At 37.9% G+C, this 27,580-nt stretch overlaps 2 protein-coding genes across 3 annotated transcripts; one reads left to right on the top strand and one right to left on the bottom strand.

Annotated features, from left to right (window-relative positions):
* The first annotated feature begins 9 nt into the window (after positions 1 to 9).
* On the top strand, positions 10 to 2,957 carry ATF4 (activating transcription factor 4). Its single transcript, XM_070946701.1, has 3 exons — positions 10 to 407; positions 1,557 to 1,871; positions 2,036 to 2,957. The coding sequence occupies exons 2-3, from the start codon at positions 1,655 to 1,657 to the stop codon at positions 2,872 to 2,874; spliced, it is 1,056 nt and encodes a 351-aa protein (XP_070802802.1). The 5' UTR covers positions 10 to 407; positions 1,557 to 1,654; the 3' UTR covers positions 2,875 to 2,957.
* On the bottom strand, positions 1,337 to 12,657 carry RPS19BP1 (ribosomal protein S19 binding protein 1). 2 transcript variants are annotated; one of them, XM_070946703.1, is made up of 4 exons: positions 12,576 to 12,657; positions 12,348 to 12,482; positions 10,502 to 10,599; positions 1,337 to 1,420 (listed from the first exon to the last, which is right to left on the bottom strand). In XM_070946703.1, the coding sequence occupies exons 1-4, from the start codon at positions 12,625 to 12,627 to the stop codon at positions 1,349 to 1,351; spliced, it is 357 nt and encodes a 118-aa protein (XP_070802804.1). In that variant the 5' UTR covers positions 12,628 to 12,657; the 3' UTR covers positions 1,337 to 1,348. The 2 variants fall into 2 exon arrangements, with proteins under 2 accessions (XP_070802804.1, XP_070802803.1); XM_070946702.1 differs by lacking the exon at positions 1,337 to 1,420 and adding an exon at positions 8,619 to 10,309.
* Between the last annotated feature and the right edge of the window lie 14,923 nt (positions 12,658 to 27,580).

Raw genomic sequence — 27,580 nt, 5'->3', positions numbered from 1 at the left:
GAGAGGGCTCTGTGAGGTCTACTTTTTTTCAAAAGTCACATTCAATTTTGAAGATATTGGGCGGAAGGATTTTCTGGAACCGTTGCTTACTGAAAGGAGGTTCTACCGGATCTCATTGACTATATAAAGAGAAAACGCGCAAACTCTCGCTCCTATTGTCTCTCTGGAAAAAGATCTGTGTCCTATTTTGTCATTTCCGAAAAAAAAAAAAAATAGTAGCGCCTGTCCTCCTTACTTTTTTTCGGAGTGTGACAGTGACCAATCGAGCAATCGAGGAGGGGTTTTAATTTACGCGGCCGCCACCATGGCATGGTAGGGGCGGCAGCGCAAGCGACGGCATCGGCCATTGCAGAAGCGCAGCAGCGGCGGCCGCGGCCTCGGCACCTCCAAGCATCTGCAACCATGGCGTGAGTATCCTGGGTGGGGGAGGTGGAAATCCACTAAAGGTGTGGAGGCTTTGGCTTTTATTAAATAATGTAGAGGGTAAGACAAACTGTACGATCGGGTTAAGGAATTGAGACTTTAGGGAGCGAAGATCTATGTATGGATTTAAAACAGCTGGAGTTTGCGAATATATGGGAAGAAATTGGAAATCTCAGCCAAGGAATACCATTTGTTCGTGACCGAAAAATACGGGGGAGGGGGTGGGACGGTATCAAGAAATATGGTAGGTTAGCGCAAAAAATTCCAGACTATTGAATTAGGCTATTTATGAAAAAGAGGAGGTAGTTTAATGAGCCCTTGAGTTTCCCAGACTAATTAGAAGGCAGAAATAATTTCCTTTGTTGTCGGGGAAAATCCCCCGAGATTTAAGCAATTGGTATACTAATAGTTTTTTCTGGACCAAAATAGAACTTTGACAAGTTAAAATTGTCCTATTTAAGAGGAAGAGAGAGTAATCTAAAGAGCTTTTCACAACAGAAATACCACGAATTAAAATTTTTATCTACAGATACACTGACAGGACTCTTTCCAAAAACATTTTGCTGAAATAACTAATGGCGTTAGGGTGGAATGCAGGCTTGAATTGACTAATAAGGTTAAGAGGTAGTGAATCTGTAACTTTAAAATAAGCTTTTTCTGTGGAAACTGACAATTTTTAAATAAGTGGATATAAACAAATGTATTATGTGGCTGTTAACATCTTAATCATTAAGATTCTCAGTGACCTAAATGTAAACGTGGCAGGATACAAAATGGCGGCCTATTCATAGATTATAGACATGCACAGCAAGCAGATCATGAAATGGCTGCAGCTGTTGTCAGTAATGAATTCATGAATCAGACCAAGATGGGTGGAGATTGAATTGAAGCTGTGTAGTTAGGAGGAAATAGAGGGCTGACTTGCTCAACAAATTCTAGTTGGCGCTGTTGTACTGTAGTTCCAGTTGACATCTAAGACAGATAGTTCAGATGAAGTCTAGAGAGGAAAAAAACTGGAATTGTAGGAGTCATTGCTGCAGTATTACTTTGCACAATTTGCCCTATGTGATTTTTACCTTGAAATTCAAATCTAAAAGCTCTTTTTATTATAATTGTTACCTTGTTTCTTCCAGGTTTTTCAAATCATCACACAGCAGCTTTGCTGTAATTGATAAAGACACCATCTATTTGTCTAGACAAATTGACAACAAAGTACTAAAACTTGACCAAAATGAGCTGCTCAAACACAGAGATGTTGTTGGGGGACTTTCTGTCCCCATTCAGCCAGCAGTGTCTGGTGGCTGATGAAGGTCTGGGGCTCTTAGATGACTATCTGGAGGTGGCCAAGAACTTCAGTTCACATGGGTTCTCCAGCGCTAAGGCTAAAGTGGGCTCCTCCGATTGGCTGGATGTGGGCAGTTGGAATAATGCCACAGACAGCAACCAGGGTAAGATAAATTATATTCTGCCAATATTGGGTAACCTTTTGAAGTTTTTGATGCATCTATTTAAATGTTTATAGTAGTTTAATGGATCTAAAGCAGAGGGAGAACTTTTTTTGTATTTATTGAGATCATCTTTGGAATAACTTTTTGTTTTGTTTGTTTTACAGAGGATGCCTTTTCTGGCATGGATTGGATGGTGGAGAAGATGGACCTGAAGGAGTTTGACTTTGATGCGCTGTTAGGTATTGATCTGGAAGCCACCGTCTCCCCAGATGAGCTCATGGCCACGTTGGAAGACACGTGTGACCTGCTTGACCCGCCCATTGAAGAAATTCCCAGCAAAGAAAGTTTATTAATGCCAGAACCAATTAATCAATCCCCCAGGTCTCCTGAAGCAGACCAGGTGGCCCCATTGACTACATTGTTGCCATTTCCAGTACCCCAAAAGCCACTAATTTCTACTGTTGATCATTCATTCAGTTTAGAGCTAGGTAGTGAAGTAGACATTCTTGAAGGAGACAAGAAAACAGAAACCCCCACTACTTTAGTAATTCCCAAGAGTGAAAAAGAGGATGAAGCACATTCTGACAATGATAGTGGAATATGTATGAGCCCAGAGTCTTACCTAGAGTCACCTCAACAAAGTCCTGCCACTTCTACTAGTTCCCTCAGTGATAACCAATCAGTTACAACCCAACTTCATGTTTCTATGAGGCCCAAGCCTTATGATCGCCCTCCAGGAATCATAATATTAAAGATTAAAGAAGAAAAGAGAATAGATAAGAAACTGAAGAAGATGGAGCAGAATAAGACAGCTGCTACACGATATAGACAGAAGAAAAGGGCACAGCAAGAAGCTTTATCAGGAGAGTGTAGAGAACTAGAGCAAAAAAATGAAGCCCTGACATCGAAAGTTGAGTCCCTAAGCAAAGAAATTAAATATTTAAAAGATCTGATTCAAGAAGTCCGCAAAGCTAAGGGCAAAAAGGTTAAAGCCCCAGAATAGAATAGTGGAGTAGGAGTTACATGCATGTATATTGCTTACTGCAAACAACTGTTTTAATGCTTAATAAATTATTTTCTAATTTGGATATGTGTATATTGTTCAGTGAAATTTGCTTTGAATTTATTTGGCTCCCTCAAAACCCCCAATTTTTACATTAAAACTGAACAGCAAAAGGTAGCAATTGCAGTTTAATCTATTTTAAGATGCCTTTTTAAATTTCATTCCATGTCTTACAATTTTGGAATAACACTTCGTATTTGTCAAATTAACAAATGTTACTTTTCTTCCTCAATCTTAAAACCATTCTACTCAATTCTACTTGAATCTGTGCCTTCATACTTTTTGTTAACTTTGGACTTGGTTGATTAGCCAGTGTACCAAATGTTCTAGCTTTCTCATCAACACTGTCCCTTTAAATGGATCTTACATTAATACATCGGGCTCTCAATTTATGTCTCTACCATATCCCTCGTTTTACCTTAATCGCTTCAAAACTTCCAAGACCAGTATAAACAATAGGGATAATGTGCATTTTTTGTTCATAAATCATAGTAAGGTTCTTTCATGTGCCCATGACTAAAACAGCACTTGAGCTGGAATCTATATACAGTTTAAACATACTTGGCATGTTAATTGGCTAGCATAATTTGAGTCAAAGAGCATGCCCATCAGCTATGTTCCATGTAACAATTCATAGCATCCATAATATTAGCATGATCCTATTAATGACTAACTGGATTTTCAAGAGGTGCAATTTTTACATTATAGTGAGTTTTTTTAGTTATTAAATGAGTTCACTTTTATATACAATTCTGGTGTGCACTACTCGGGGAAAAATTCCACCTGAGGATTCTGCTGCTTATTTGAAAGAAATTAGAAACAAACAAAGATATTCCTTATTACTGAATACACTACCTTAGGTCCTTTTCTGGCTTAGGTTTTCATCAAAATCAACTAGAATGTTAAACGGGCTAATTTAAGGTGATGAAAAACTATCAGGAAAATTCCTCTTGCTTGTTTCGTGTGTTCTATAATATCCAAAACATTTGGGTAAGAATTTATATTGGTTTTGTTAATTCTTGTAGGACTGTTTTCAGTCTTAGCCAATACTAGACATTCAGTAGCAATAGAAGGATAGTTTTTAGTTAAAAATTTTAGAGGCGATTCTTTTTTGGGTAGTAATGTAATGATGGTTTCCTTGATACTTTGAAAGATCTGGTTATGTCATCAGGCTTGGGCTCTTAGACTCATTGGCATCCTTCAGTGTCAAGAGACTGGTATCATGCTCTGGAAAGAGGTCCTAAAACAGCATCTAGTGTGACAAAAAAGGCCAATTCGAGAGTGGCAATCCCTTCCACACTGAGGGCAGATACATTCTGGCCCTGGCCCTGATGCTATACCCCCGATTTGCTAAAATCTAATCCCGAATGGTGGATTCCTCTTTTAGCAACACTCTTCACTCATAAAACATATCTGTTTTAAATGTATTTTAATTGTTTATATTGTATGTTTTTAATTTTGGCTGTTCACCGCCCCGAGTCCTTCGGGAGAGGGGGCGGTATAAAAATCTAATAAATAAATAAACAAATAAATAAATATTAATACCTCTGGCAGGATCCCTACCTCCTGGAGTCTAGCAATCGTTCCTGCTTTTAAACGAAATAGGAACGACCCAGCTGATTATCGTCCTATAAGTCTGCTCTCCATCATTGGAAAATTGTATGCTAAATATCTCCCAACGCAGACTCCTCACCTGGGTCGAGGAATCCAACATCATTGGTGTTGAACAGATTGGGTTTAAAGTGGGCTGTGCCACATTGGACCACTGCTTTGTCCTAGCGGACCTGGTTGATAAATACGCCACCATACCAGGTGGTAAACTTTACTGCTTTTATTGATCTAAAGGCAGCGTTTGATTCAATCCCAAGGGAATTGTGGTCAAAATTGGTCAAAAGTTCCATTGATAGACGTCTTCTGTTCTTAATTAGATCCCTACATAATCAGACTTTTAGTCAGGTCAGGTGCGATTTGCAGGGAGAACTCTCAAAGAGCGGAGTAAGGCAGGGCTGTGTCCTGGTTCCTCTTCTGTTTAACTTATTCTTACCTGACCTCTTACATTGGACGTACTGAGTCCCACGCCCCAAAGTTGTCAACTACGAAGATCCTGCTTCTCCTTTATGCTGACAATGCGGTCCTCCTATTACTGTCAAGGCTTGGTATGAAAAGGCTACTTTCTGCATTTGGATCCTACTGTGCTGAGAACCACTTGTCCATTAATTATGCTAAATCAAAAGTATTAGTGTTCTCTAGAGTCCAGAAGCTTTACAACTGGGCTATTAAGGGTAATGCTGTTAAGCAGGTTCTCCATTTTAAGTATTTAGGTATCCATTTTCAGAACACCGGTGCTTGGACTAGATATCGAACTCGTGCTGAATTCGGCCTGTAGCCATCAGCAAATTCTAAGATTTTTCTATACTCAAGGAGGCCAGTTTATTCCTTCTGCTCTGTGTATTTACAAAGCCAAAACCCTGGCCCAAACTCTACGGAATTCCTATATGGATACGGGGCTTCAAGGAGTGTATTGAAAGAACTCAAAGCTGTTTTTTTAAGGAAACTTTTAGGTCTCCCTCCCTGTGTTGGCTTTGCTTCGATGTACCTGGAATTGGGCATTCAATCAGTCAAATGCATGGCATGGATTAACACCTTTAAATGGTGGTTTCAGGCGCTCTTTTTGGCAGCCCCTGGTAGCGACCTCTCCCTGGTGTTAGCTGACTCCTATACTTCTCGATGGGAGAGGGAGCTGCCGAAGAAACTCCACCTGCTAGGTTTTTCGGGGGATGCATTGGGAGACTATGGCCTTAAGGACGCCCAATCTAGGGTAATCCAACGGCTTGTGGACATAGACTTGCAATATCTAAAAGCTAGAGCTAATAAAACCTGCTCCCCTCTGATCTTCAGCCAATTTAACAATTCTGGACTGAGGATGGCCTCATATTTTTACACTTTAACCATCCCTAAGTATAGAAGAGTCTTCTTCCTTGCTCGTTTCAACGTCTTGTCCTCAGCATTGCTGGACGGATGATTTAAGAGGCTCCCGATAAGTGAGCGGTTATGCCCCTGTGATAGAGCTGAGGTTGAAACTGTGGAGCATGTTCTTTTATACTGCCCTATGTATAACGCAGGCAGGACTAAATTACTGTGTCTCTTAGAAACAGATCTCTCTGGATCCAATGCTAGTAATTTGACCTTATATTGTTTAGGGGATGGCTCCTCACACATTACTTTTCAGGTTTCTAAATTTTTTTTAAGAGCTGTAACTATTAGAGGAGAACGCTGTAATTCTTCTCAGCCAAGGCTTCTGGTAGCCAACTGTTTATGATGTTACTTTCCCCACATTCTTTTGCAATTATTTTTGTATTTTGGTCTGTGACCGCAAATAAAAAGTTATTATTATTACATTCTGTCCCCTGCCCAGTCCCCAGATTTCGCTGGTTCTGGGACTGCCACTTTGCCTCAGCCTACTGAACAAGTGTCTCTTTGAATTGGAGAAGGCCATACTGCGTCTTTAGGAGACTGGCGACATGCTTATATAGTTCCATTACTTAAGGTAACCATTCTCCCATCACCTAGAGCGGTGATGGTGAACCTATGGCACACGGAGCCATATTGGTGGGCATGCGAGCATTGCCCTTGCTCAGCTCCAGCATGCATGCGCACGCTGGGCAGCTGATTTTCGGGCCTTCTAGGCCCACCAGAAGTCGGCAAATGGGCTGTTTCCAGCCTCTAGAGGGCCTTGGGGGGGGATGCTGTTTTCGCCTTCCCCAGGCTCCTAGAAAGCCTCTGGAGCCTGGGGAGGGCAAAAAACGGACCTACCGGGTCCTCCGTGCCAAAAACGGGGTCACGCGCACAGGGTGCAGGGCACATAGTTATGGGTGTGGGCACACACGTGATCACCCCGCACTCCCCGCTTTTGGTATGCGATGGCAAAAAGGTTAGCCATCATTGACTAACTCTGACTAATCTTTTTTTTTTTTACAGAATTCATACACATTTTTATGCTTTTATCTGTTGCAGTGTCCCAACTATTGTGTGCCACCCAGAGTTGCCTTTGATGAGATGAGTGGCTATATACGTTTTGTAAGTAAAAAATATATGCCAGGACAAAACACATTTTTTTGTAGTTAACAGGTTTTGGCTGCAATAATCCGATTGCGCTCCACAATGATATATAGGACAATTAGAACAAGTATGTACTTAGCGCATTTTTCCCCTGAGCAATTCCAGCATGAAGTACACAGTGGCCCATTCTTGATCTTTCAGCACCTGTCTGTTGCTGTCACTAATAAAAGATTAGTTCAAATGTCTTAATGGTATCTTGGCAATATAGAACAAGCCCCCAGTGTAACATTTGCTTCCCATTCAGCTTCTGCTTTTAAAATATGTGCTTTATTTCACTTTGGTTTCTGCTAAAGTACAAGTTTGTAAGCTTTAAATGTTTAAACATTAAGGAATAGGCTTCCAGTGAGACATATTCTACCTGTTCCCTACCTTATCTCAATCATGATCACTGTTACTGCTTTTTTTCTGCACTCCCCCAAAACTACTACTTCATGCTACAGTATAAGTGGAACAAAATGTTTTTCTGCAAATGGATCAAAATATAAAAAATGCAGATTAACAGGACAAGCTTTATATGCTCAGGATGCCTAGAACATTTTGTACAACCTTATCCAATATTTAACATCAAAGTTAGAAATTCAGTATGGTTTAAAGCACAGGTTGAACTTATCAGTTATTTTGATCCACAAGCAAATGTGGAATGTCATTCTTTCTAACCACAGTAAACTTTAATCAGTTTATGAACAACATAAATTGACTACCATTTAAGCAATTTTGTATTTGTTAAGTTTTAATGTATAAATGATTGATAGTTGATTGATAATAATTTATTTAACCAATAATTTTGAGATGGTTTTAAGTCTTTCAAACAATTCAGACTGTTCCTACAGCTGTCTTGTTAACAATTTAGCTTCACTACATTGTAATCACTAAATGCTAATGCTAATTGTAGATAACAGCTAATTGTGTAATTAAATAAAAAGCTATAAAAATAAAAAATTAAATGAAAAGCTAACTGTTAATATTTGTTAAATATTAAAATATCCAACTAAGTTCTGTTCCTTTACAGTGTATTAGGCAGCAACTGAGAAACAGTGCCTCCTGGCCTGTTTTTCAGATGTTTGAAGCTGGGGCTATTTTGTTCCAAACATGAACTGAATTGAAATTGATTCTGGCAGAGCTGGCTTAGGAGGTGGGGTGAGAGTGGGCAAAGGGTATTGGCAGTGGTTGGGGGAAGAAGAGACTTCTTATGAATCATAACTTGTGGCTGACTAATGGTTAAAATATACCAGCATCTTTCATGCACATGCTCAGCTACAAACTAATCACTGTAGCCTAACTGATCGAATAATTTACCTATCTGGATAACGTAGGATAGTACGTTAGGGAAACCTATACAATTAGGTTAATTTTACCACAGAAATGCACGTTCAGCTAATAAAATATGAAAATGTGCTCCTTCCGGCAAAATGGAATAATTTCAGCCACCCAGTGTCACTGAGTTGGGCAGCTTTATTATTTTTTAAAATAAATAAAAGTTAAAGACTTGCTTTATATGATTTGAAAAGTAGAATAGTTTATTCCACAATTACACTCTTTTGAAAAGAATAAATAGGAGACACCATTCTTACAGCTTTTTTCAGGATTATAACTTCAAATATGAGTATGTTTGCCCAACATACTAACCGTTAACAGTAACCTTGTCAACTACTGTGGTCTGCTTAATGTATATAGTTGCCTCGATTAATCCAGTACACTGAACTACAAATTAACTAAACTGGTTGGGTTTCGCAAGACACATGCCACTGTGTAGCCAACTCTATGTAAATCTGGAGTATCGTGCACTTTCAGGCAGAAGTATTTTCAAACATGACTTTATTCTGAGTTATGACTTTGGGCTGGCCACTTTCTCTCAGCCCAGACTACATCACACAATTGTAGTGGGGAAAACAGAAGGAGGAAGGTGTGGATATGTTCACCATCTTGAATTATTCGTAAAAATATTAAAGGTGTGGTGCAAACAAATAACTGATACCCACATCCTACTAGTGAAAAAGAAGTACAATGGATGATACATATTATAATTAGCTTAATGCTAGTAATGAGTAAGGGATGAAAAAAAAATCATGTTTCAGTGTGTTTGCATGATTTTAGTAAATGCACAAATTACTGTTCTTATGTAGTAACTGCAGTTATGAAATCATGCATAATTTTACCACTATAAATATTGCATCAATATGAATTTTCCAACCACTGATTAACATTTGATTATCTCTCTGACCCACTCTTGTTCCTGTATAGAATTCTTTTAATTTTTCTTATCGTTATCTGCTTGGTTCTAATAATGATATAATATTCTTAGGCTATTTATTTCTGGTACTTCACAAACGATTTTTTCCTGAGCAGTCTGGTGTAATTGGTCATTATATTTCTATAAAAGTTTTTTACATTTATTAAAGAAATGACAAGTGATACATTGAATAAACTCAAAAACACTTGTACAGTAGCTAACAATATGGTAGGAAATTATACAAACTACATTTTGAGAAGATAAGAGTGTTGCAGGGGTATCCTTTTCCTAAAAGGTATCACAAAAAAGTGACTTATTATACTTGCATCTTAAGTATAGCAAAAATAACTCTAGATATCTTTGTGGAAGCACTTCAAATGACTATAACTGACTGTTTATACGTTGTAAATGACCTAAAAATATTTGGCTATGAATTAAATCAAGTTTTCACATTACTACTCAGAAGTATAATTGTTAGTTTGTTGCAGCAAAACTTTGTACAATAAAGCACATACTTTCAGCTCTGATATTGCAATATGAAATCCAAATTCGCTGTTCCATATGTATAGAAATAACTTTTTAAACTTAATTTACTCCTAACAAATGTGGCAAAAAGACTGTTTTGTCTGGTTCAAGGTATATTTTTTCTAGCAAAGAGTCAAAAGATAATCTTGAGAGTCATATGTCCAAACTCAGCATCAAAGATCTGGATTCTCCACTCTGGGCACAAACCGTCATTCCATATGAAGTGCAACAACTGAGCAGATCATATGTAGAAATACTGTAATCTTATAATAGACATAATTCCCAACCACAATAATACTGGCAAGCATTTGCTCACTGATGCTGATATTTTTAGCAACGATGGACAGGTTATTTTTGTCAAATTGTTCCAACTCTTCCAAAATACTCTCTCTCAAATCTCTGGAAGTCTTTCTCCGTGAAGACAGTTCCTTCTGGCTTCTTCTTCTTCACTTTTTCTACAGGGTGGTCTTTAGCTTTCCTCCCTCTATTTTGGTTTAAAATCTACAGAAATAATGCAAAGGAAAATAGTGTCTCAATATCTTTTTATATATATATATATATATATATATATATATATATATGTATGTATGTATGTATGTATGTATGTATGTATGTATGTATGTATATATATATATATATAAAAATGTAATTTATATAAAATTTATAAAATAAACAAGTGACATACAAACTGACCTTTTCAGTAATTGTACTGTCTGCCACAAAATGAGTACCCATCATATACTGCATGTTCTTCTTAAAGTGGTCAGCTGCTTGATGTTTCTGATATTCCTCTGGAAAAAACAAAATAATAAGAAAGCATGTAGATAAAATTCAGGAGGAAATAAATTCATATTTGTCTTTAGGGAGTTAGTACTGCAATTGTAAGCCTGATTCATCCTGCTTGCCTCATGTTTTAATTTGATTTTTTGAAGCCACTATTTTGGAGATGTCAAATTGCATCAAGGTATATGTGAATTTTCACATGCAGTAAATGAGATGATAAAGCAAAAAACAAAACAAAACAAAACCTTTTTTCCTAAGTGAGTTTGTTGACATGACAAAATCAGTGGAAGGTTTTATACTTATCTTCTTTTTGAGACAACAGAAAATATGACCATAGAATAGTCATCAATGTATTTTATTATTGTCTTCAGTTATAGGGAAAAGCTGTGTACAGCATAAGACTTCAAGGAGTTTTGTATGCAATAGTCTGCAACCTGGTTGTCTCTAAGTAAGCTCAAATATAAATCACAAAATATAGCTCTGTTGGCTGAGGAACACGAGAGCTATAATCAAAAACATGACCGCCAAGTTGTGGATAACTACTCCAAAACATGCTTTCAGCTTATGTGGAATGTAGGTCAAACTTTGGGGTTTTCTTGTTGAATTACCGTAAATGAATAAAGAATGCACTTTGGAGCATGGTCAAACCTATTATGGTACATTTGTGGGAGAGCAGGAAATAATTGAATCAGCAAATGGGGTGATAAGATAAAAGCATGAGAAAATCAGCAACTGCTCAGGGAATAGCAGGAAAAGAAGGAACTGGAAGTTCAGAGAGCAGGAAGTTTGGTACTATGTCCCACACTTGGGCACTGATACTTCTGAAAGGAAGAAGAAATGAAATGCAAAGATTGGGCATGGGCAGATGAATAGACCATATCACACTGGTGGATCCTGAACGGAGAATAGAAGGAAGCATCTTCACTGTTCCTGCCACTTCCTCATTCTCTTCTCCCTTGCATCTATCTACACCATGTTCAATTACTCCTGTCTGGAATAGATCTATTTTGTTCTGTGCCTCGACCAATACATATAACACATACAAGTTTCAGCTTGGGCACAGACCACACCACTTCAATTATAAAAAGATAAGATGAAAATATCATCATCATCACCATCAAGCTATGACATGCAGGGGCTCTGCCTTTAGAACACATTTTTTTCAACACAATAATGCATGAGTTTATTATTTATTTTTAATCACTTGGGAAGAAGCATATATTGTCATTTTTTAAAGCATGTATATTGTTTGAAATTATAAGTTATCTTGAATGGGATATGAAAGGACATATATAAAGTAGGTAAAAATATAGTTACACTAATAGGAAAAAATAATGTTATGCTACAACTCTCATGCATGTCACTCATATGTCTCTGTGCATAAGACTGTATACAAAGGTTTTAAATTGACATCAGTTGAGTAAAGAGGTTTCTGTTTCGCTTAAATATAGAATGGAAATTTCCATGAAACTTCCATGCAATGTTATGCATTTATTGTTTAACTGCAAAATGCAAGTAGAGCTCAAAAATTTGCACTAGTTAGGCGCAACCAAAAGCAATAGCACTTAGACATATATACAGGACAGGTTCACAGTGCCTTACAGCCCTCTCTCAGCGGTTTCCAGAGTCAGCATATTACCCCCAACCATCTGGGTCATTTTACTTTCCCCTCGGAAGGATGGAAGGCTTGACTCAACCAATAAATTCGATGAGGGTCGCCCACTTGGTCGTCATTCTCCATCTTCCCCCTACTCACCTAATGCAGATTTGATAATTCTTCCTTTGATTGTGGCCTTGTCTCTTTTGGACCTTGAACGCTTGTTCTTCTTCTTTTTCAATAGATTATTGGGTCGGGCGGCGGTCCCTGATCTTTGAGAGGAGGAGTCGGACACTATTTATCAGAAGAAAAAAATAGAAGGATTATTTATCTTAAAGAGATTATTTAGCCTTTTTCTCCTTTGGCCACCCTGCAGCCCTCGGTTACCTCCCGCCGTCTCCAGTAGTTCCAGTCCCTTTCTTAGCAGGGAAGCCGACATTTCCCCCCCTCTCCAGACACGTGAATCATCTCGAACTTCCTTTCTGTTTCAGCTCTATGATCTTTTCATGATTATGCTACTTCCGAGTGCAGGTTTTTTTTGCCACTCTTCCTTTGACCCACTTCGCTTTACCTTGCTTAAAATCGCCACACTTCCGGTGTCATTCATTCCCAGTGGACGGGTTAGTCGTTTTTTAGGTCTTCAAACTTGGCAGCTTTAAGACTTGTGGACTTCAACTCCCAGAATTCTCAAACGCTGCCAAGTTTGAAGACCTCTGGGTTAGTGTCTACAGCGGTTTGAAAAAAGGAAGAAGAAAATGATGTATTTGTAAGAAGGCGAAGGAAAGAGAAATTGTATCTCCCTTCGGAAGCTAGCAATGTGTTCTGATCTTTCATTCTGATCTACAAATTTTGTTGCTATGTAATCGCTTCGGTTCTAAGTAACGTAAGACAACTACTAGCAATCAACAACTTTTATAAAATATAAAATATAAAGCCTACTAAACATTTAATAGGTTATTAAAATGTATCTCTTTAAACGTGTGCACTCTGAAAGCAAAAATATAAGGAGACCAGGACCTGAACTGCAGTATCATCTGAATTTAAAGTGTCAGTAACACATGCTATAGAATTAAATGGGATTTACTAGAAACAGCTGAGGGCAGATACTAGGAATTCAGCTCTATCGAACATAAAGGATTTTGTTCCGAATAGTGTTACTTTCAGGGGTAATTTTTAAAAATCCATTAACATATGAAGGACTGTTAAAGATGAGTTTTGCCATTCATTAAATGTATTCCTGAAATGAAGTTTTATGGATTTGTTTAAGATAAGAGATGGGATATAAAGATCATTTCATTTTAAGAGATGGTGAATTCTTTGAGAAAGTTATTAAAATTGTTGCTTGCTATGATAAAGAGGAAAATTATTTTACATATTTATTTTTTTTCAACACCTAGTTTGTTCTTTTATTATTATTTTGTATTAGTTTTTACTGCTGTAATCTTTAATTAAAATACTACAAAAAATGAAGCATAAAGGCACCTTGGTGCCGATTCTCATTCTACCCTATTATATTTCACATTACAGACTGGGTCCTTCTTTCTATTCCTGGTAGACTTCAATTATCCTCTCATTCTTATTGTCACTCTTGATTCCTCATACAGCATGAAATTAATCAAGATAAAAAATAGAAACATCTAGTTTCATGGCATATATTTATTTATTTGGAATTTATATAGCTGACCAACTTGAATAATTGCAATTCTGGATAGTATGCAATCAATAACAATGAAATAAACAGCAAAGAAGCCATATGGTTAAAAATAGCAGCAGAAATTGGTAAGAAACCTGGAACACCAAATTTACTTTAGATCCTCCAGGTGAGGATGCTAATCAATTTGGCCTCAGTGCCCAAGAAAAAAAGACACTGTTTTTCTGAAGGCAACATATATTGGTTAAAGGGGAGGCCGTTCTAAAGGCTAGGTAGTGTCTAGTGGTTAAGGCACCTGGCTAGAAAGCAGGAGGCTATGAGTTCCTGCCTTAGCTGTGAAAACCAGCTAGGTGACCAGTCACTGTCAGCCCAACCCACTTCACAGGGTGGTGGTTGTGGGGAAAATAGGAGGAAGATGTATTGTATATGTTTGCCGCCTTGAGTAATTTGTTAAAACAAAGCCAGATGCAAATAAAAAAGACATACCATATGAAGGCAAGGGGCCACTGCAGCATTGCTATACTACTAGAATGAGCAGAGAGGCTCCCACAAATAACCCTGTTTCTGTCATGTGTAGCTTTATAGGGTATAAACAGCACCTTGAATTGCACCTGGAAAGCTTATTGGGAATAAATGCAAATTGCAGAGTAGTGGTCTACAAGGTGTGCCCTTAATTGGCCATGCTGCTGCATTCTATTTTTTTTTAAATAAAACAACCTTTATTAAATACAAAAAGATAAAATATCACATCAACCACATACATTGTAAAATATGAAATAAAGAAAGATAAAGGAACAGCAAGAAAGAGAAAAAAAGGGAGGGAGATAAAGGAGAGAAGGGAATACAAAAGAGAAAAAAGAAAAGAAAAGAAAGAAGAAAATACACACAATATAACAATACAAACTACAGTGTGTGTATATATATATATATATATATATATATACACACACACATACATACATACATACATACATACATACATACATACACATATATGTTATTGACGGTGTCTATTTGTTAATTTTGTTATACAAATTTTGTTTTTGATTTATCCATTCATGCCATTTGTTCCATACCATATAATATTTCGAGTCTACCTTGTCTTTTAATTTCAGTGTTAATCTATCCATTTCAACGCAATTGTAGATTTTTTGAATTACCAGTTGTTCTGTTGGAATTTGGTCCGTTTTCCAAAGCTGAGTGAATGCCAGTCTGGCTGCCGTAATTATATGCAGTATTATATATTTTATTTCTTTCCTAATATTTTCTCTAATCATACTCAATAAAAAAAGTTCTGGCTTGAATTCTATTTCTTCTGCCGTTATTTCCATTAACCAAATTTTTATTTTTTCCCAATACTTTTTTGTTTTGGGGCAAAGCTACCAGACATGGAAGAATGTCCCCTGTATCTGTTTACGTTTCCAGAAAATTGGGCTGAGGTTGGGATACATCTTCGCCAATCTAGAAGGGGCCAAGTATGTCATGTGTAGCTTTATAGGGGATAAACAGCACCTTGAATTGCACCTGGAAAGCTTATTGGGAATAAATGCAAATTGCAGAGTAGTGGTATATAAGGTGTGCCCTTAATTGGCCATGCTGCTGCATTCTAGATAGTTAACAATTTATGGATTATCTTCAAAGGCACCCGTGCAATTGGTACAAAAGATAAAGTTGTGCAAAGACCTTCCTAGCCATAGCTGCAACCTGCTTTTTGAGCAGGAATTGTGACTCTCAAATTGCATATTAGATCTCTGTGAAGGTGTGCTCCCCACCCAGGCCAAAGATGGATAGTCTGCAGTCTTAAAGTTGGAAATGAGTTATTATTTAGATATACGATAGCTGCCAACTCCATAGTAATCCTAATAAAGTTATAATAAAGTATTCTTTGGAAACATTCTCTTTGGAGAAGCAGATTTAAATGATTGCTTCAACAGAAAAGTTTTAAAATTAGTTTCAATTTTTAATCTTTACTATCTTTCTATAAAAACATGTTACACATTGAAACAGTAATTTACTGTAGAGGACAGGTAATGGATATAGCAAATTAATGCAATTTAAATTCATACAAGTTACAACCAGGACGCTTTCATAGACAGTTAAAGCCAGTCACCATCACCCTCCTTATTTCAGTCTCTACTTCCTTCTCAGGCCAATTGGCACTCTTGACATGAAATTTGCACTAAATTGATAATTTCAATAGCCCTTGTCTTTATAATAGGAATGCTGGCATGATTGAGATATTTTTCCATTACATTTTCTATTCTTGAAGGAATCAAATTTATCTCAGCCTTGCCAACAGCAGACAGATCCATTTGTGCCAGCTCTTTTATTGACCAATGACTTTAAATTAACTTGTTATATAGTAGGTACTACATTTTTAGATATCGTGTAATTTTATCTGAATCAGCAGTTTTTTAATAACATTCTTGAAATTAAATTCAGTACTTGGAATTGCTGGCAAGTTCAATACTCTACTTATTTAGTTAAAAATCTTCATGTGAAAAGAACCTTATGTGAAAAGATTCTTGAGTTTGCATTAGATTCTTTTAGGGGCCTTCCTCCTGGCATTGCTTTCCTCTGTTTCATGAGGTAGAACAAAAATTTGCCAGTATACTTTGTGCTAACCTCATTGCTAAATCCTATTCTGCTTCAGCTGTGGGGCCAGTGATTGGTGCTGCCCTCAGAGACTAAATATGAGACAACTGAGGGAACAAGACTGAGGAATTCCCCCAACTACCAGCTGTTCTCCGTAAGGGAAGTGTCATATCCTGGGGGGCGGGGGGGGGGGGGCGGGAAGAAGGTGAAATTGCTTATGATGCCCTATTGCTTACTAGGGAGCATCCCTCTCTGTTCCCTCTTTTCTTACCAGACTCTGAGCCCTAGCAGTGTTCAGGGAGAGGTAACTGTTAATCACTACAGGTAGCCCTCAACTTATGACCATAGTTGAAATTGGAATTTTGGTTGCTATTGTTAAGTAAGTTATCACATGATCGATCAGACCTGATTATTTGCTTTTCACATCTACCCTCCTATTTCACCCCATGACCCTCATATGACTGCAAGGTATGGAAAACCTGCCTGTTTTCCTCAGGCATTTGGACCAGATGGGTTAATTAGTTATTATTGATGGAGAGTGGGGTTATTGTTAATCTTTGGACATTAAGGGTTATGTGTGGTGGGCTTTTGAATTTCAATGTTGCAAGCCACCCAGAGTGACTTGTTAGATTGGCATCTATATAAATCAAATAAATGAAATAAAATTGGCATTGGCAGTCTTCCTGTAAATTGATATTCACAAATTAACTCTTGACCGACAGGTTGGTAGGATGGAACAGGCTGCAGTGTGGGTCGGGAGGTGGGAAACTCACAAGCCTTGATATCTATTCACTGTCAGATCTTCGATCACAAAAATCCACTAGGCATTGTTGCAGAAATGGCAGGGAAAAAAATCTAGCTGTTTGTGTTGCCATCCTAACATGGTGGGGGAAAAAAATCCCCTTCTGCTTAATTGCCATCCTAAATCCAGACTGCCAAAAAAAGTGTCAAGTGGCTAAATAGCTGCTGTGTTTCCCTTTTCTCTTGTCATAACTCTGTATTGGCAGCCTGGCCAGGTATATCATGGAAAGCAGGAGTTGGGGAGAGGCAGCTTGGTTTCAAAGATCTGGCCACTCCTGCTGCCAGGAGTGACCTTGAAGAAAATGTCTAGGGATCAAAAAGATGTGTTTCTGGCTGCCCATATCAGCCTCAAGGGGCCAACTGTAACTGAGCTAAACCTATCATCAGGAGCCCTGTTGTGTGTAGGCATTGCAGTCAATTCAAACTGCGAGAATTGTTTTGGGACAAGAGAAAAAAAAAATCACTTTAAAACTACACTCCGGTACATTCAGATGTAGATGCCTTCAGAGTTATCTGGCTATGAGTGGAAGATGACATCATGAAGATGCAGCTAGTGAGGCATGTTCATCCCATTGTTAGCATGATGGGAAGAAGCATTCTCAGTTTTTCTATTCAGATTTGGATCAGTGACCACAGAGCGGTCTTTTTTTTTTGTTTCTCCCAGGTGATTTGTCTCAAACATGGAAGTCAGTCAGTTTCTCATTACCTATGGTGACCAGATAGCCACATTTAACTAACTTTATCTGATACTGAGAAAAATAAGCAATGTCAAATCTTGTTATTATCTCAATAGGAGACTATTAGGAAATTCCAAATCTGTAGTCTAGAGTACAACTGTATTGTCACAAACACTGCACAGACCCAGCCATATAATCACTAAGCGCTTTGCTAGGGTTGAGAGAAAGGTTATCTTTTTTTCATCATCAATTAGCCAAATCATTGGGTTTAACAATAATATGTCAGCTTTTTCAGAAGAAGTTGAAATACATATTTAAAGATTTTTGTGTATTCTTAGTGTAATATAAATAATGATGCATGCAATTAATCTACTTCAGAAGGATAGACTTAAAGAAATTAAGAAAATGTTTGCAAAGTTACTTTTTCATCACTGTTGTAACTGCAAGTGGTTGCTGAATGAGGCAGTTGCTTAATGAGGACTATCTGTTGTCCTTAAGAGAGACTTCTTCTGTAGCCCTATCAAAATGGATGGGAAGCAAGTAAGCATTCAGAGAAACTAGTCACATACTGCACTAAGCCATAATGATTGTTTGTTTGTGGAATGGTACGTTAGAGCAGGGGTGTCAAACTCACGTCATCACGGCATCATCACGTGACATATTGGGACTTTTCCCCCTTCGCTAAACCAGGAGTGGGCACGGCCAGCATGTGACGCATCTGACCCGTGGGCCAGAAGTTTGACAGCCCTGTGTAAGAGAAACTCAGCCACTATATTGCAATTGGTAAGCCATTGTTTAGGGCTTAGTGTGTTGTGTGAATTTGGCTATTTGTGGTTTATTCAGAAAATCATATGTAACAAAATTATAGCTTAGCATGATGTTTTAATCAGATCATAGTTTGTCTTCTTTTAGATTTTAGGAGTTCAAGTTCTAACACAATCTGTTTGCTTTCTTTTGTATTTGAGTCAAATGTAATACATTTCCCCCTATAATTTACATTAACCATCTTATTTTAATGGAACCAATTCATTTTCTAGTCCCTCCTGTATGTGGCTTGAACATGAAAATATGATATCTTCTCAAATGTATACAGTATTATATATTTTCAGTTGAAATTATATATTATATGCCAACATCCACTCTGCTGTTGTTCATGCATACCTGTATTTGCCAATCTGAGGCAATTTTCTCTACAGTTGCTCTACTTAGACACAGATATAGTCTTGCTGTCCTGCAGGTGCATGATATAGCCGCTTTTAACTGTTGACTTTCCTTTGAAAAATGATGTTTTCTTCCTGTACATTTCTAACTGACTGAATCCAGGCAAATGGGAGGCAGTTATATGCCTTTTGCTCTTGAACATATCTTTTTGAACTCTGATGTTCCAAGACATACCTCACTGGGATATTTTCTAGTACTATTTCTGTTGAAAGAACTGGGGATACTTCCTGAAGAATTTTGTCTATATTTTCATAGTCCTACTTTTTCAACAACTTAAGAACAAATGAAGAACTCCAATATTTGAGGGGCTGTCACAAAAAAGAGGGGGTCAACCTACTTACCAAAGCACCAGAAGGCAAGACAAGAAACAATGGATGGAAGCTAATCAAGGAGAGAAGCAACCTACAACTAAGGAGACATTTCCTAATAGTGAGAACTGTTTCCAATCAGCTTGTCTCCAGAAGTTGTGGGTGCTCCATCACTGGAGGTTTTGAAGAAGAGATTGGACAACAATTTGTCTGAAATAGTATAGGGTCTCCTGCTTGAGCAGGGGATTGAACTTGAAGACCTCAAGGTCCCTTCCAACTCTTGTTATTCTGTTCTGGATTGAGTAGAGCATATATATGCTAAAACAGTATTCACTTCTTAGCAATTCCCACAAAACAGATATGAGAGCACTATGAGTATATAATTATACTTCATATAAATGAAGTAAACATTTATTGCACAGAGACATAGAATGTTTTCTCCAAGCATCATATCTGCCCACTGTGCACTTGGAGAGTAACTGCAGATGTCATCAATTCCTGTTAGATATTTCTTGTTAACATTTATAGAATATAGAGTAACAGAGTTGAAAGGGACTTTGGAGGTTTTTTAGTCCAATATGCTGCTCAAGCAGGAGACCCTATACAATTATGGACAAATGCCTGTCCAATCTCTTCTTTAAAATCCTCCAGTAATATATTTACTGTTTCCTAATATGATTTGATTGCTTATTTGTTCCCTAGGACTATCATTAAGTGTACCTTATGATTCTTGATGAATGTAGCTTTTCTTTTATGTACACTGAGAGTGTATGTACCAAGACAAATTCCTTGTGTGTCCAATCACACTTGGCCAATAAAGAATTCTATTCTGTTCTGTTCTGTTCTGTTCTGTTCTATTCTATTCTATTCTATTCTATTCTATTCTATTCTATTCTATTCTATTCTATTCTATTCTATTCTATTCTATTCTATTCTATTCTATTCTATTCTATTCTATTCTATTCGAACCCCACAGTTTCTGGAGGCAAATCATTCCACTGATTAATTGTTCTCCTTGACAAAACAAATTCTTCTTAATTCTAGGTTGGATCTCTCCTTGGTAAGATCCCATCCATTACTTCTTATCCTTTCCTTAGGTGCTTTGGAGAATTGGACGATTCCCTCTTCTCAGTGACAACCCCTCAAATATTGGAAGGCTACTATCATGTCAACCCTACTCCTTCTCTTTATTAGACTAGACATATCTAGTTCCATTCATCATATATTTTAGCCACCATTTAATGAACTTTGTGGCCCTTCTCTGCACTCTTTCTAGAATCTCAACATCTTTTTGGTATTGTGGTGACCAAAACTGAATGCAATATTCCAAGTGTGGGCTTACTAAATCAGTATAAAGCGGTACTAACACTTCACATGACCATGATACCATCCCTCTATTGATGCAGAGTTTAGGATTGCATTGGCTTTTTTAGCAGCTGCAGGACACAGCTGGCTCTTATTTAAATGGTTGTCCACTAAGACTCCTAGATCCCTCTCACTGTTACTACTGTTCAGCCACATACCACCTATTCTGTACCTGTGCATTTGGTTTGTCTTGCATAAGTGTAAAACCTTACTTTTCTCACTACTGAATTGCATTTTGTTGAATAAGGTTCAGGTCTTCATTTTGTATCTTGAGCCTATATTCTAAATTGTTGGGTATTCCCCCCAGCTTGATATTGTTTCAAATTTGATGAGTTTCCCTTCCATCCCTCATCTAAATCATCTATGAAGATGTTGAAGAGTGCTGGGCCTAAAACAGAATGGAATGTATTGATATAGATGAAAGTTCTTCATGTAATGCTTTCAGAACATCAGCTGATTGGCATTAAGCCAATTTAATTTCCAAGCCAGGTCTAGGTTTGCAGATGTATACAAACATAAATGGTAATAAATTATAAATTCAGAAGAGTTATTTTTGAATAGTTGTACAGCAGGATACTGCTATAAATCTTTAACAATCAGTTAAGAAGAGATCCTGGTTTAATGGGAGACTTGCAGTGTTTTATTTATTTAAAATATTTATAAACCATTTGTTTAAAGGACAGTATGTTAATTTCTATTAAAAAATAGTTGCAATCAGGTAAACATTTTGCAGAAATGAAAACCTGTTAAATCCCCCCCCCTGTTAACTTATGGCAGCGTTATCTAACTTCCAGAAGTTTGAGATTGATGAGGAAGAAATATGGGTTCAGTACAAGTATACAATGAACTAGACCCTTTAACAGCAAAAGAGCACAAATTCATATTTAACTATTCAAGAGGGGGCTTGAACTAAGCTCTCACATTCAGCAGTGAAAAGCAATTGATCATAGCTCTTAATTTTTAACACTATTAACCACCTATTCTTTCTTTTATTGTGCTGCAGTCATGCTTTCTTGAGCTGTTTCCTTTGGGTTTGAAGCATAACCTAGTATGGAAATGAGTTTCTTGTTTGTAGGGGCTTAAAACATTACATATTGGATGTGTCTAGGCTGCCATTACTTTTTTTCATCACAAGATGTCACCCTCCCATGCCAAACTTCTTTAAATATTTTGTTTTAGAAAACAAGAAAATATGGATGGGAGAAAATGCCTAGTATTATTAACTTGTGCTAGATTTTGTGCATATCACACATTTATCTCTGTGTTATCTTTGTATGTGACCTGAGTCTATCTTTCTCTGGTATATGTGTTATTTTTTTGAACAAGCAGAAATTTGCACAGTAAATTATTGCTTTCATCTTATACAACATTAGATAATTGTCACTAGTATTTCTATTACAGTGGCAAAAACTGGCTGTGGGAGTGTAAATTATCTCTCAGCCAAAGAGAACCACCCATTGTTGATCAGAGTTCTGAATTTGACTTTAGCACTACATGGTGCTAAAGTCATTTAGCACTACACAGTAGTACTTTTTGCTGATGTTTTTATCTACCAATGAGACTACTGCATCTTTATTTATTCAGTTTTATTACCATCCAATGCCAAGTGATTCTGGACAACTCACAGACCAAAGAACATCCACAAATTACAAATAAGTATGACTATAATAAAGTTAATTGCAAAAGATTACAAGATTATTACAAAATGGCAATCCAACAACACATCAATCTCAAACGGGGTATATGCACATGGCTCCAAGGCCTGGGAGAATAGCCAGGTGTAATAAGGGGTTATCAAAATATGCAGCCCAGCTATCATAGATGTAAAAGGTGACACAATTTCTCTGTCTTCCTTTGCCCCTGTCAAATTTTCTCTCTTCTGATGGATTGAATTTGATCCTGACTGGAGATTTTGAGACTTGAAATCCATGATAGTTGGAGACGCCCATGCAACTGAAGGATATTCTATATATTTCTGATCAACAATACTTTTTATAACAAATGTGTAACATTGGCTGAGAATTGCCTGCATCATTCCAAATTTCTTGTGCTCCATTCTGAAAGTTATACTGTGTAATTGTTAACTTGTCTAGACTTTTTGATGGCAAGTTTTCCATAGCAGCTATTCAATCAATTCTCAGAATGAGTTAATTTATTGTATTAAGCTTCAGTATACTTTCTTGAATAAACCAGAAAAATGGGATTCACACAATGTGCTAAGCCAAAACCAAATTAAAAACATTATACTTAGAATCATGTGTGAACCCAGTCAGAATTATTAGGTGATGTTTCTCCTCACAGTTATATAATTCAGCCTTGCTAATGGCACATCCAGGCTTTCTTCCTTTCTCTGCTGCACTGTTGGTATTCATTGCTTTATCTCTAGTTTCATTTACTTATTTAAGTGAAAGCTTTATTGTCATGACAATATAGTTTCATGGTGATGTGCGCAAAGTACTGTACGCCCACAATAGCACTCTGTGATCTCAGGACTAGGTTTGTTGTTTCTCTGGATGTGGCATAATTCTATTGTCTTCATACATAAATGATAATTTGAAGTGGCATTGGATGGTAGAAAATGCAGTAAGCTTCAGGTCCTATCCTGCTCCCAAAATATGGGATAAGATCAATAATAATAATAAAAAAACCACAGAGTTGTAAATGTACAAATGGCACACTTTGGAGTATTGTGATTCTTTGGAATCCTAGAAAGATATAATTTGATCAGGATTCTAGAAAATTAATGAGGTCACCCTACAGAGATAAACTGAAGTAACATTTTGATCAAGAGGACCCTAGCAATTTGGAACTCAACACTTTGCACTTCTGTGTCCTCATTTGTGATCTAAGGATGCTTCCATACCATTTCACTTGCCCACTCCAACTACTAGCAGCAATTTTCTGCTGCTGTGTGACATAGCAGACATGTCACCAGCTCCTTGAGCCACCTAATTCTTTCTCCAGAAGTGCTCAAAATAGCAAGTGGCCAGCACTCCATCCTACCTTGTTCATGCACTGCTGCATTAACTTTTCATATGAAGGACAGAAAATGAAACAACTGCTACAGAACAAGTCACTATATGGGAACATGATAAATGAGAAGGACATGTAGAAAGTGACATGTTCAAATTGTACCCAGAGGAAGGCTCTTCAAATGTGAAGATGATGGTAATGAAGGAACAGTGGGAAGGAACATGGCATCTTCTCTTTTGGAGGATATGGAACCCATAGAAGACATGAATACTTGCTAATGGAGAACCATCCACCCTACAACTACAAACAAACGAATGCTAAATTTGTCTTCACTATGGTTCTTTAGAACAGCAGCTACTGTAAGTTGATTGAGGTGATGTACAGATGCTGCTAGAAGCTCCACAGTTTATAGAGACAAGCTTTTGGAAAAGCTCTAACATAGGAGCTGGGAAAAGAGAATAAAGGATCACGAGGCAAAGGAAAGAAAAGATGACTGTATATATATTTTGGCTCCTTGCTGTCCAGTCCAGCTGCAGTGCTGAAATGAAACTCCAGGAAGAAATGAGAAACTCTATCTTTATTAGCAAACAAATAGTATACAATCATAAGGATGCCGCCTGCCAACCCAAACATCCATTTGTATTCCACCTTATAGACAAACACAGAGGGGTTGCTATCCAATTAAAAGGACACTCATGTCTGTTTGGGACTGGCTAAGGGGGAGGGCAGATAATCTATATTGCATATGTGCACAACTGTTTTCTCTAGCACAGCCAGAAATTCAGCAACTGTCCCCTTGACTTACTTTCATTGTTCCTCTCTCAGTGTTTTCTTTCATGCTCTATCCTCATCTTGGCTGGTCTTCTTTTTCTGTTCTTTTCTACTCATTCCGCCTCTTTTCTGAAGTCAGCTGCTAGTAAATATTGTGTAAAATCCAAGAGTTTTGTAAAAGAAGCCATTTAATTTGTCTGAAGAAAATTGTACAAATGTAATTATTTACTGTATTTATCTTCCATATTTTCCTTAGAAGATCAAGGCAATGTACGTGGCAGTCCGCTCCCATTTTACCTCCACAGCTACATCCCTTTGAAGAAGGTTGGCCTAAGAGACAATGATTGGTTCAAAGTCACTCACGAAGCTCAATGATTACCTGGAGAGTGGAACTATTGCTCTCAATCTGGAACTTTTATCTATAGCCTTTCACAGTTTTTTCCATTTTTGAGTTCCCTAGCTTTCTTTTCCATTAATTCCCATTTATTGTTTCCCTCCATTTCCATTATGGAATCTATTTTGGACAGTACTATAGAGGCGAATATGTAAGTGTAGCTATCAATATTTTTGCAAGTATAGTCCTATCCTCACACATTGAAATGACAACAGTCCTCTTCCTGTTAGATTTCTGCTTCTTTCCTGTTCCAGGTCTTGTTCGTCCCTTCATATTGCAAGGAGACTGATAGAAGCCAAGGTCTCCAAGCAGGCAGCTTGAACATCTGGAGCTAAAGGGAATGTGGGGAAAATAGCGCTGGGTTTATGCAGGAATGGAGAAAGTGCTCACATATGTCAGGAGCCTGGGTTTTTTTTTAAGAGAGGCAAGTCAGAAATCCTAATGGTTCTGCAAAGCATATTGGACTCTTAACCTCTGTTGCTTTATTGTACTTTTAATACCATCCGACTTTCCCTATGCTTGCTGTTTTCGTCTGCCTTCTAAAAGAGAGAGAGAGAGATTATATTCTGTTCTTTTTGGAGGTGAGGTGGGAGTAGACTAAGGAGGAAATGCAAAATATTTTAAATTTTAAGTCCTCAGATCAAAAGCCCATTGCTGTGTAATTGTGTAGCTGAGTGCTCTCTCTCTCTCCCCCTCTCTCTCAAATTTTCCATGCAAACGATATTAGAAAGCAGGGGGGACATATTAAAGGGGTGGTAGATGTAGCTTTTCCAAGGTTTCATTTTAAGTTTGCAAATAATCTGTTACTATCCCCTGTTATAGGTCTCCTGCGTGAGCAGGGGGTTGGACTAGATGACCTCCAAGGTCCCTTACAACTCTGTTACTGTTACTTGCAAATGGGGGAGTCAAGGGGATGGAAACATCCCCCCAAACAGCTGCTTTTTCCACAGTCCAGGACTGCAGTCATTTTGGCTTTAGTGGGCAGGAGGCCTACACACAACTTACTGTATAAAGTGCCAGGATACATTAATTTCTGCTTCATCACATTGCTGTGTAATTAATATTTGATTCCAGCAAATAAAGGAGGGCAATGGGGTTAAATGGGGTTAGCTAAGAAAGAAAGAGAAGTTATTTCATCAGAATGCTTATTCTTCCTAAAGGGAACTTCTAGCTCTGTTCTCTTTCCTTCTCCCCTCACCTAGTAATCGGCGTCGCCATAGAAACAGCCCTAAATGGTCCGTACAACTATTTCTACTGGTGAAAACACAGTAAGAAGTGGGCAACTATGGATCATCAGGAGAAATCCTAGATGACTAAACAATAAGCAGTCAACATTTTGGAACCTTTCTATCCACTCATCCATCAAAGTCCCAGGAGAAGATATCAGAGGGAACTATTTCATTTGTTCATGATATTCTAAAAACTTCCAGCGCTTCTAGTTGTAAATGTTGGTCTTCTGCCTGTCTTGGAATAATTTGCCAAATTTCCCAGTAGTAAGGAACAGGGCTAGAAATGCAGGCCAATATACACCCTACGTATATATTTTAGCTTCTTCTCTACAGTGGCAAGATATTTATTTATTTATTTATTTATTTATTTATTTATTTATTTATTTATTTATTTATTTATTTATTTATTTATTTGATTTATATGCCGCCCTTCTCCCGAAGGACTCAGGGTGGCTCACAACAATAAGAAACAGAAAATACAAAAGTTAAAAGACAAATTAAAACAGAGTATCCAATAAATAAAGTTAAACGTGAGAATACCAATTCAAATTTAAGATTTAAGAATATATAAAGCTACAAAATCAGTAAAGAATCAACCCAGGCCTGCCCGTTGGAAGAGCCAGGTCTTCAACGCTCGGCGGAAGGTTCGGAGGTCGGGGATTATCCGGAGCTCCAGGGGTAATGTATTCCAGAGGGTATGGGCTCCCACAGAGAAGGCTCTCTGTGATCCCCTAGGGGTCACCAGTTGACATTGTCTAGCCGAAGCTACCCTGAGGAGGCCAACTCTGTGGGAGCGAACCGGGCAATGGGAGGCCGGCAAGAGGTGGTCTCGCAAGTACTCTGGTCCTAGGCCACGTCGGACTTTAAATGTGATCACCAGCACCTTGAATTGCACTAGGAAGACAATCAGGAACCAATGCAGACCGCAAAGGAGTGGTGTAACATGGGAGTACTGCAGCACCCTCATGACAACCCGCATGGCCGTATTCTGCACCAGTTGAAGTCTCTGAGTGCTCCTCAAAGGCAGCCTCATGTAAAGTGCGTTGCAGTAGTCCAAACAAGAGGTGATGAGGGCATGAATAACTGTGAGTAGGGCCTTGTGGCTCAATAGACTGATAGCATTGTGATTAACACCAGCTGTCTGCAATTACTGTAAGTTCGAATCTCACCAGGCTCAAAGTTGATTCAGCCTTCCATCCTTTCTAAGGTAGGTAAATTGAGGACCCAGTTTGTGGGGAAAGGGCAGCATATAAATCAAATTAAAAAAAAAAAATCCCGTTCCAGAAAGGAGCGCAATTGGTGAATCAGGTGCACCTGGACAAAGGTCCCCCTGGCTACGGCAGTCAAATGATCTTCCAAGCTAAGCCATGGGTCCAGGAGGACTCCCAAATTGTGTACCTTCTCCGA

Source organism: Pituophis catenifer, unplaced genomic scaffold, assembly GCF_029215685.1.
Source record: "Pituophis catenifer annectens isolate HBS135680 unplaced genomic scaffold, rPitCat1.0.hap2 SCAF_7, whole genome shotgun sequence".
Classification (NCBI taxonomy): Eukaryota; Metazoa; Chordata; class Lepidosauria; order Squamata; family Colubridae; genus Pituophis; species Pituophis catenifer.
The sequence above is the reverse complement of the archived record's forward strand: the minus strand, read 5'-3'. Positions and strand labels throughout refer to the sequence as shown.

What these genes read in the sequence shown, in the direction of transcription:
- ATF4 (XM_070946701.1), top strand. Translation starts at nt 1,655, where the DNA reads ATGAGCTGCTCAAACACAGAGATGTTGTTGGGGGACTTTCTGTCCCCA. An exon ending in TGCCACAGACAGCAACCAGG is followed by an intron (nt 1,872 to 2,035) that starts GTAAGATAAATT and finishes TTTGTTTTACAG; the next exon opens with AGGATGCCTTTTCTGGCATG.
- RPS19BP1 (XM_070946702.1), bottom strand. Translation starts at nt 12,627, where the DNA reads ATGTCGGCTTCCCTGCTAAGAAAGGGACTGGAACTACTGGAGACGGCG. An exon ending in AATTATCAAATCTGCATTAG is followed by an intron (nt 10,600 to 12,347) that starts GTGAGTAGGGGG and finishes TGTTTTTTCCAG; the next exon opens with AGGAATATCAGAAACATCAA. An exon ending in ACAGTACAATTACTGAAAAG is followed by an intron (nt 10,310 to 10,501) that starts GTCAGTTTGTAT and finishes TTATTTCTGTAG; the next exon opens with ATTTTAAACCAAAATAGAGG.